Raw genomic sequence first — 9,520 nt, 5'->3', positions numbered from 1 at the left:
TTTAAGATGGAAACTGAAAGAAATTTTTTTTGGAGAAGAAAAAGTTTTTTAATAAAAAAAAAAGTTTTTTTGCAAACTTTATACTTTTCTTCCGAAGTGAGAAAGTTTTTCATGCTCTTGTGCAAAATATTTAAATTTATAAAAATTTATCTATATAGGTGTATGTTATATAAATAATAGGATATCTATTTGACACAATAAAAAAATATATATATAGAATTCACCTGTACTTTTATATTATTATGAGGTGAGATGGTTGATTTAAGACATATGAAAAATAAATGAAATTATTATTTTAAAAATTTCAGTTCATATTTCGATGATTTCTAGTTGATTTCGAGAATGAACACGATTTAGTTTCAAAGCTATCCGTAAGTCATTTAGTTCCGTACAATATGTTGAAAATAAAATAGAATAATGATGCCAATTAAAGTTTCGTAGAAGATTACAGCAAAAAAATGTGTACTAAACAAGTACAGCGGTATCTTCAACTAACCACGTGCATTGCATTAAAAACTTTAATTCTAAACATTTTCAATAAAAAGTTTGATTTCGAAAAATTGCTCTATAAAAAATTTGAATATTTCCGAAAATTATATTCAAAATTTAAAAAAAAAATATGATTAAAATTATCTTGTTAGTTATGCCATCATTCAAATTCAATTTTCATTAAATATTTTGTTAAAAATTCGATACTCAAAATGAGAGGCTAAGAAGCAAAGTGGCCTAAACCTCACTCCCAAAAATTTTGCTTTTTCGTTAGAAATGTATTTAAAAATAAATTCCAAATTCAATTTTCAAATATTTCTAAACTCAAAAAGGGTAAACTCAAAATTTAATTTTTTCCAGTACAAAAATGGCCTAACCCACATATTGTAATAAAATATTGTTTAATAACACTTGTAATTCATAGACTGTATAACAAAAAAACATAATTAATTGCTGGACAAAAATTCGATTTTTGACCATGCGGCAAATTTTATATTTAAATGGGCTATGTAAACTTTTGCAAAGAAAATTAATTTAATTTTTAACTAGTATGACAAGGGAAAATTTTTTAAGAAAACTAGTCCCAAGGGGAATATCGACTGCTATTTGCATAATTAGTATATTGCTAACTACAAATATAAAAAACGTCTAGTTCTTTGTAATTATTAATAATTCTTATAAGAATAACTAATAAAAATAATTTTTTCATATAACCGCAGAACAGATAAATGACGTAATCAGATAAATGACGTTCCATATCTGTTCACATCTAACATTCAGATGGATGACGTTCCATATCTGTTGCCAATTTCCCTCAATCAATATTTGAAAAAATGTTTTCATTATTGAATTCCATTCACATTTTTAGAAGATTTCAAATTAAATCGAACACCATCTTTAAAAATTACGATATAAAAGCACGCATATTTGTCATTCCTGTGGATAACCCTTCTATGGTTCAAAAACAAAATTTTCTAGTTTTTCAACTTATTCAATCTATTTGACGGAAGTTGAAATAAGTTACTTAAAATTTCATGAAAAGACTATTACAGTATAATATAAAAATCCAGGAACTACACTTTTAAAGATAAGAAAAATAAAATAATAAAAAAAAACAAAAAACTTTTTCTATATTTACTTTTGAAAGTTTTCTTTACTTCCTTTTTTATTTTGATTTTTTTTTTTTAATATTAAAGCTTCGTTTTCAAATTTTTATTTATATTTTTTTTGTTTTGTTACTAAAAAACTATTATTATTAAAAAATTTTCAATTTTTTTACAATCTTAAAATTTTAAACGCAGTCTTTTACTTATAAACTAAATCAGATAGAGAAAACTTAAAAACTATCAAATCTGAAGGAGAAAATAAAATTTTTCTATTAAATTGTACACTTATTGTTAAAAAATATTTTTCTCTATAAATATTTTTTGATTCTCTTACGATTTAACAGGGATAATGAGTATATAAAAAAAATTATTTTAAAAATTGCATTACAAAAGAATTAGTAAAAAAATCAAGAGTAGAATAAAATTTGCTATAAGAATGAGAAAAAAAAATTTAAATTTTTTTTTGTATATTTTTTTACAGATTTTTCCTTAAATTGTCTCCGATAATTGTGTTACTCCATCTTTTTTGTGAGAAGGAGTGGAGGAATTTTCATGTACCGTGCTCATTACCTTTGGTAACACTTGAGAATTATTTATAACATCATTATTATTAATAATTGTATCTGTTTGTGAGAGAATTAATTGTGATCTCTCCGATTCTGTAAATGTTGTTGACGATGTTAATGGTATTGTTGTAACTTCTTGTATTAAACTATGTTGACTTGGACTTAATGTTGCATGTAATGGAACAAAAACACTAAAAATGAAATTGAAATTAATATTAAATTATAATTAATATGAAATTTTTATTTATTAAAATGTAAAAGAAGCCTAAAATTATCACTTGTGAATTATTTGCAGTTTTAAATAATTTCTTGTTTAGTTATGTTGGGCTTTGATATGAAATACCATGATTTCAAAATTAGTGTACCAAAATAATTTACTACTATGAATTTCTGTAATTCTAAATTATAATCTGAATATTCATAATTCTACTACCTATTACGACAATTTTTGAAGTCAAAGATTATTTCTCTATTTATTCATCAAAAACATCAAAATCAAATAAAAATTTTAGTCTTGTTCATCAGATTTTAGTTTTTGATTAGAATTCTATAATAATTTTAACTAACTTTTAATGTACACGCATAGCTATTTTTTGAATAATTTGTCAATGTTTTACGGGATTGAAAATATCATTTATAATTTTTTTTATTATATATATTTTCAACACGGAAATAAACATTATTTTACTATATCTGCCTGATCTCGGTGAAAAATTACTAAAACACAACATTTACCACCGCAAATGGGCAGAACATGATCCGCAATTTTTTTCATAGTTTTAATTCAGAATAATGATTTTGTTCATGAAACTTTAGCTCTATATAAAAAGCTAAAGTATTATACCTAAACTGCCATATTTTTGACAAAATTTTACAATATAAGAAATAAATTTAGTGCTGGCAACATTCCGTAAACTAGTGTATCAAAACAATTACAATGGAAATCGTCGAAAACCTTGATTTAGCATTAAAAAATAATTTATTTTAGCATAAAACGAATTTTGATTTAATATGGCATATTCTCTTACATTGCTATTATCAGATAAAAATTAAAATCCTTAATCGAATTGAATATTTTCTAAAATTTTAGTTTAATTTTTTTATGATGATAGATTAAATTGTTAGACCTGCAATCTTCATTGTATGTGACGTGTGTAATAATAAGTTTACATTCATATAGGGGGAAATGCTTTAGCACTGCTTCAGTTACATATCAGGAAAAAATCTATTTTTCAAGCTTTTTCTTGTTTTCATAAATTACCAATAATCTAATAATGTATTGCTGTCGAAATAAACAGTATTGCTGTCGTATTAAATAGCATTGTTGCCGCAATATAACAGCATTTCATTAAAATATGCTATACATACTTTTTCCAAAATTAGAGAATTTGATTTGTATAGATTGTATGCGTTGTAAAAATATTGACTTAAAAATAAATAAATAAATATTTAGTTAAGGAAACATTTTTTAATTATTTGTTATACATAACGTACATATATATTAAATAAAATTCAATCAATTAAATTGTTATACATATGTATATTAAAAATCTATTCATCATCGATAAATTCAACACCCATGTGTCACATTTATTATTGTTCTCTTTATTTTATCCGAACGTTATACAATATTTTACATGTTTAAATAAATATGTACCTTAAGATATTAATCGGAATAATTGTTTACTTTTTTATTGACCTACCACCAGTCTATATATTAAACAGTTTGAAGGAAATTGGAAATTTACAAGAAGACTGTAGCAACATTTGCGTCATGTGCAAGATAGAAGAAGTACATTATTATTTATATATAGAGTACTAATAACATCTGCTATTAATATTTCGGCGTCTTTGACAGATTTTTCTTTTCCTATTATGTACCTACTTATTTACTTATAGAATGTATAGTTTCTGTGTAACAAGATTAAAAGGCGACTTTATAAAAAGAAAAAGACCAAGTATATGTACAAGTGTCACGTTATTTACTTATCGTTATCTTATGCATCATTGCGTAAAATTTTTTACTTTTTTTTTCCTATTTTTACAAATATAATATGTTGCATACGCATATTCTTACCTTAATGATTGTGAAGAACGATATGCCGGCGGTGGTGTTGATATTCTAATACTATCATTTCTTTGTAAATTAGCGACTTCATGATGAAATAACAAACTGTAAAAATAAATAAAAAAAAAAATTAATTTTTAAAAATTTTTAAAATTATTGGTAATAAAAAAATAGGAGAGAAAAAAATAATTTGTACTTATATAAAATATTCACAAGTAGCATAATGAAAAAATAAATAAAATGTAAGCATCTTGTCGCGCCATCTAGAAAATAAATTTTTTCTATATTGATTTGTATTGGATTAACAATTAAAATTTATTTACAGATTAACATTTATTATGGTCTACTATTTGACTAAAGTGTTTACTTTTAATTTAGTAATTTTAACATCGATAATCAGAATCACTAGCAAGTTTTTGTTAATGTTGCTTTACAATAGAATAGTTTTGTTGGAAAACAGTACACTCAGATTCTTTTCATAATGACAAATTTAGTAAACTGCTCAAAATCATAGAAGAATATTTTTCATTCTCATTTAAAAATTTTTAAACAGTTTGAAAGAAAGTATCGATATTTATTTGAAGATCTTATAATATTGCTGAAATTTTGCAATTAGTATGACTCTAATTTACTGAATTAAAATAAATTAGTATTGAACAACAACAATAGAAAACGCCATAATTTTTTATTTAGCATTAAAAAAAGGAAAAATTAACATTAAGACAAATCCAAAAATGTACTTGAGATTTTAATTAATTTCATTCTAAAAATATACAGGCTTATTCTGTTGGTCGCATCACTTGAAGTAACGGGTTATTATTGAAAAGAATTTTGTTTTTTAGTATAGAATTTTGAATTTCAGAATTTATTTTATTCAGAAAATTAAAAAATTTTTGAATAACAACCCATCACTTCAACTGATGTGACTAGCAGAATATGGGTGATAATCTTCCTTGTATTATCTATACAAACAATAACTTGTGCTTTGTATTAAATAAAATAAAAAATATTGTTATGATTAAAACTTACCCAACTGTACATTCATTTAAACTTGTCATATATGATGGTGGCGGTGGTCTATGTTGAAATTCTGGATACATATAACCATTATATGTTTGTAATAATCTATTACCACAATATGGACTATTACAATTACGGCATGTTTCTAAATGTCTAAAACATGGACAATTTTCAATTTCATCTGGTATACTTAAACGCCATATTGCACCAGATATCACTAATAATGATACACCAATACCAATCATTAATAATGCAGCACTCAAATATTGTGTTGAATGTTCAACTAAACCAGTTGATCCAAGTATTATACCACCTAATGTGCATGCAACACCTCCTAATGCTAATATTCCAATAATAAATGGTAAAGATGGACGTGTAAACCATTGACGAAAACATCCTATACCACGTCGACGTCTTTGTATAATATCAACAGTTCCAATAGCCCTATATAAAATAATAAATAAATGTTATATAATAAACATTTTGTAATATTCAATAAATTTTTTGGTAAAACATCAATCATAAATTCATTCCTTAAATAACTACACAATAGACAATTTCTATTGTCTTGTTTTTTTTTGGCTCCACATTAAAAAAGATTAATGGTGGCTATTCTTAATTTATTTGAGATTCATTTTTGATTGTTTTGTGAAAAAAAAAAATTGGACAATTTATCAAAATAATAAAAATTATTACAAAATTCTTGGAAAATTTTTAGTTTTTATTTTTTTTTTAACGCAAATAATTAAATTTCCATTCCAGAATCTATAGTTAATGTGAAAATTAAAGTAAAAAATAAATATATGAAAATGCGGGTTAATGGGTTTGTAGAAATTCTAAATCTTATTATTATCTAATTTATATGGGTTCAGTTCATCGGCGTTCATCCTTTTGAAAATCTATTATATCAAATTTCGCTATAGTAATTACATTTGGGTAAGTGAACAGAATGAGTATTGCATAAAAATTTTAGAATATCCAGACTTGTAAGCGAGCAGACAAAAAATTTACGTACTTGTGTAAATTACGGAATTGAATTGTTTTTGTTGTGTTCTTTGAATTTTTCAAATATCGTGAGAATTTCAATTTAATAGGATTTTTTTCATTACCATGATACGATCGTAAAACCAATCATTTTAAAACTCATAGCCAAAAAAATAAAAAATAATAAAAGTAGAATATGCAAGTCCGAAAAGAAAAAATAAATTATCATCTATCATAAAAGATAATGGCAAGATGACATTAATTGTTGTTCCGCTTTTTAAAGAGGAAAGCGAACACAAAAAAAAGCAAAAAATCTCACAAAATTTATAAAAAAAAAATTCAATAGAAATGCTCTTATAAGAGTCTCTTAAACGTACCGATTTCTATTTGGTTTGCCTATTTTATTCTTTTTGTATAATTTTTAAACAAATATTACAAATGACCAGGTAAAAAAAATAAAAGGTAAAATGTAATTGAGTTTATTATTGTGTAATATTAAGGGTGCTTACAAGGTGTTACATTCATTTTTTGAACATTTTATTTTAAAAAATTATAAGGTATGAGGCTGTACACGTTACAGAAATTTAAAATTAATTAAATTTTCAAAAGTGGACTTAATTAATAACGGCATACAAGCTTCACTTAATATTTTTTTACTCCTGTTTTCACTTTGTCTCTTAGGTTTTTTCAATTTTCGGGATCACAAATTCGGAATCATTTAATATCACAAATTATTGATGGTTTCTTATTTTAATTATCACACAGTTTATGAGATGATTAGAATTAGTGAGGTCCAAATCATACCCCTTTAATCTATCAAATATTGCTTCTAGAATCTGTGACATAGATTTCAATATCAATTTCAAAATTTTTTTTTGAGATTCAAAAAATTTTAATTACACCATACACGAAAAATAAAAACCAACTTTCTTCTTTGAGCTAATATTCAAGGATTTGTAAATAACAAAATGGCGGATGTTATGAATTTTTTAAATTTTAAAAATTATTGCACCTATTTATAATACATATCCAGTCAAAGCACGTGTTCTCATATTACGTAACAACAAAAATTACATCCCGTTTACGTAGCACCCTATCATTAGCGTAAGCAATTATGAATTTAATGACGTAGCATTGCCACTTAAAGTTAATGTCAATTTTATTTTTAAAAACATGTGCTTTTTCCATTGCTTAACATTAAGTGGAAGTATCATTGAACTTTTTCAATAATTTTTCGGGCAAACCTTCCAAAAGCACGTGCTCTAATTTTAGGTTATCTACTACTTTTCACGGATTAAGTTTTGAGAGTTGAGATGCTCTGAATTTGCTATAGCAAACTGGTACACTCTATTTGTTAACTATTATTCTATAAATAATTTCAACACTTTTTTTTTTGCTATTAAAATTAAAAATTGCTTTCATTTATTTTTTATCATTGAAACTTAAAAATTAAGTAGAAAAAAAAATCTCCAAAAAGGTACTGAAATTTTTTTTTTAAATTCATTTTTCTTTTGAAAAAATCACTTTTTTTTTTTGGTATTTATTTTAACAATCTTTTCAAAAATTATAGGAAACAAAAAAAAATGTGGTATGTACGTGTGTGCATATTTACCTGTACTTTAGCCATTATTTTCCATTAACTGTTTTCTACTACTATTTTTTTTTTGTTCAGCATTTTGTTTTTTGTATTAGCCATTTTTTTTCAACTCTACATACAAAAAAAAATGGTGAACCAATTTAAAATAACTATTATTTTTAATAGAGTTTCACAAACTCTTAAAATCTTAAAAAAAAAACACGCTTTTAAAACTTCAATTAATGAATGCGAGAAAAATTACTGATGAAGCGAACCTACATCGTATAGCATACAGTAATAACAACTGTTCAAATAAAAGTTAAAGAAAACTTTAAAATACCTTTTTTTAATTTTTACAGCTTTCTGTATTTTAAGCGCAAACTATAACTTTAAAATGATGACCTAATAAAAATATCTGAAAATAATCATTAAAAAAAAAAAAGAACGTCGAATTCCAACTATATAGGTATATAGCTACATAAGTACATACATGTGCTTTTAAAGTAGCTATGTGGTCGTTTGTTGTATCAGTTCATAAAATTTAATAAAGTGATAATAGTAGTAGTGATATAATTATTGTGTGTTAGTAAAGAAGATAACGTGAGATTGAAAAGAAAATCACCTAAAAACATCGAATTTTTTTTTCTTGATTCTCAAGCATTTATATAGCGATTTAAATGTTTGTATACGTATATGAAAATTTTAATATACAGTCGAGCATTTCTAAAATACACTATGATTTTTAAAATTTTCTTAACTCTTCTCAATATGTGGATATTAATTATAGGTTGGTAATAGCTTGATTTACGTAAGAAGAACAAAATTTTCTGTTTATCGCATAGAACACGGAAATTCGGAAAAAGAATTTCTCGAAAATTGATAACACTTAAAATGTACTTTTAAGTCTGAGCAAGAGCCTGTGAAAACTTTTACTTAGGCTTTTATACGACAAAAATTAAATATTGCACACGGTGTATTGTCCTTAAGCTAAAGTAATTTGTAAACTGTTCTATGTTAGAATTTTAATTTTCAACTGTTTTTCCTTACAATTTAACTATTTTTCAAAAAATTCATATCTTACATGAATTAAATCGAATATTCAAACTGACAAAGAAAGTAAAGAAAATAATATTAACTTGAAGTAGATTCAGCAAAGTTGAGTTCATTATTGCGTCATTTCATTTTACTCAAATTCAGAGTTTTTTTTTGCAAAACACTCCAATTGTGTTCGTTAAACAAGTTAACTAACTTCTAAATTTGATTTATAACCTTCACTTCGTTTTAAACAGATTCTACTGTATTTTTTATATTATGTATTCATTGTATAGCAATAGCATAGTATTGGCATTTAATTAAAAAGTAATCTAAAGTGGTATTAGTATAAGCAATTTATTTTATAGCTTTTTAAAATTAACCAGAAAAATAAAGCATGTTTGATTCATTTAAATTGATGATAAGAGTTTGAGTGATAAAAGTCCCAATTATAACAAAAAATATCTCTTTCGATTTTTTATACCTCTTTGAACAATATAATAAAATATTTAATTTTTTATTTTATTTTTATTGATAATTGGTCTTTTTGGCTGCCGAAAAAAAAAATAAATGAAAACATTCTAATTTTAAGATGAAAATTGGAACATAATTATCAGAATCGATGAGTTTTGGAAAGGCAACTTATATTTAAAATCACAATGTAAATGTCAATTTTAAA

General features: G+C 24.3%; 2 protein-coding genes across 2 annotated transcripts in view; both read right to left on the bottom strand.

Annotated features, from left to right (window-relative positions):
• Nucleotides 1-1,812: 1,812 nt before the first annotated feature.
• On the bottom strand, nucleotides 1,813-8,103 carry LOC129611156 (uncharacterized). The gene is made up of 4 exons (XM_055524126.1): nucleotides 7,846-8,103; nucleotides 5,259-5,693; nucleotides 4,239-4,334; nucleotides 1,813-2,352 (listed from the first exon to the last, which is right to left on the bottom strand). Exons 2-4 carry the CDS (start codon nucleotides 5,492-5,494, stop codon nucleotides 2,085-2,087), a joined length of 600 nt encoding a protein of 199 aa, XP_055380101.1. The 5' UTR covers nucleotides 5,495-5,693; nucleotides 7,846-8,103; the 3' UTR covers nucleotides 1,813-2,084.
• Nucleotides 5,494-9,520, bottom strand: part of LOC129610879 (GATA zinc finger domain-containing protein 14-like) — a 31,948-nt gene continuing 27,921 nt past the window's right edge. The window contains exons 5-6 of the mRNA XM_055523652.1: nucleotides 5,560-5,693; nucleotides 5,494-5,507 (exon numbers count right to left, since the gene is read on the bottom strand). Of these exons, the coding sequence (XP_055379627.1) occupies nucleotides 5,494-5,507; nucleotides 5,560-5,693 (148 nt within the window). The remainder of the gene's footprint in view (nucleotides 5,508-5,559; nucleotides 5,694-9,520) is intronic.

This window comes from Condylostylus longicornis, unplaced genomic scaffold, assembly GCF_029603195.1.
Source record: "Condylostylus longicornis isolate FDR11 unplaced genomic scaffold, ASM2960319v2 ptg000048l, whole genome shotgun sequence".
NCBI classification, from domain to species: domain Eukaryota; kingdom Metazoa; phylum Arthropoda; class Insecta; order Diptera; family Dolichopodidae; genus Condylostylus; species Condylostylus longicornis.
Note: the sequence above shows the minus strand (reverse complement) of the source record. Positions and strands in the feature narration are given on the sequence as shown.

Excerpts from the sequence above, each read along its gene's own strand:
- LOC129611156 (XM_055524126.1), bottom strand. The coding sequence starts at position 5,494 with ATGATTGGTATTGGTGTATCATTATTAGTGATATCTGGTGCAATATGG. Across the intron at positions 4,335-5,258 it reads TTAAATGAATGTACAGTTGG|TTTGTTATTTCATCATGAAG; the intron begins GTAAGTTTTAAT and ends TTATTTTTACAG. Across the intron at positions 2,353-4,238 it reads CGTTCTTCACAATCATTAAG|TGTTTTTGTTCCATTACATG; the intron begins GTAAGAATATGC and ends TTTCATTTTTAG.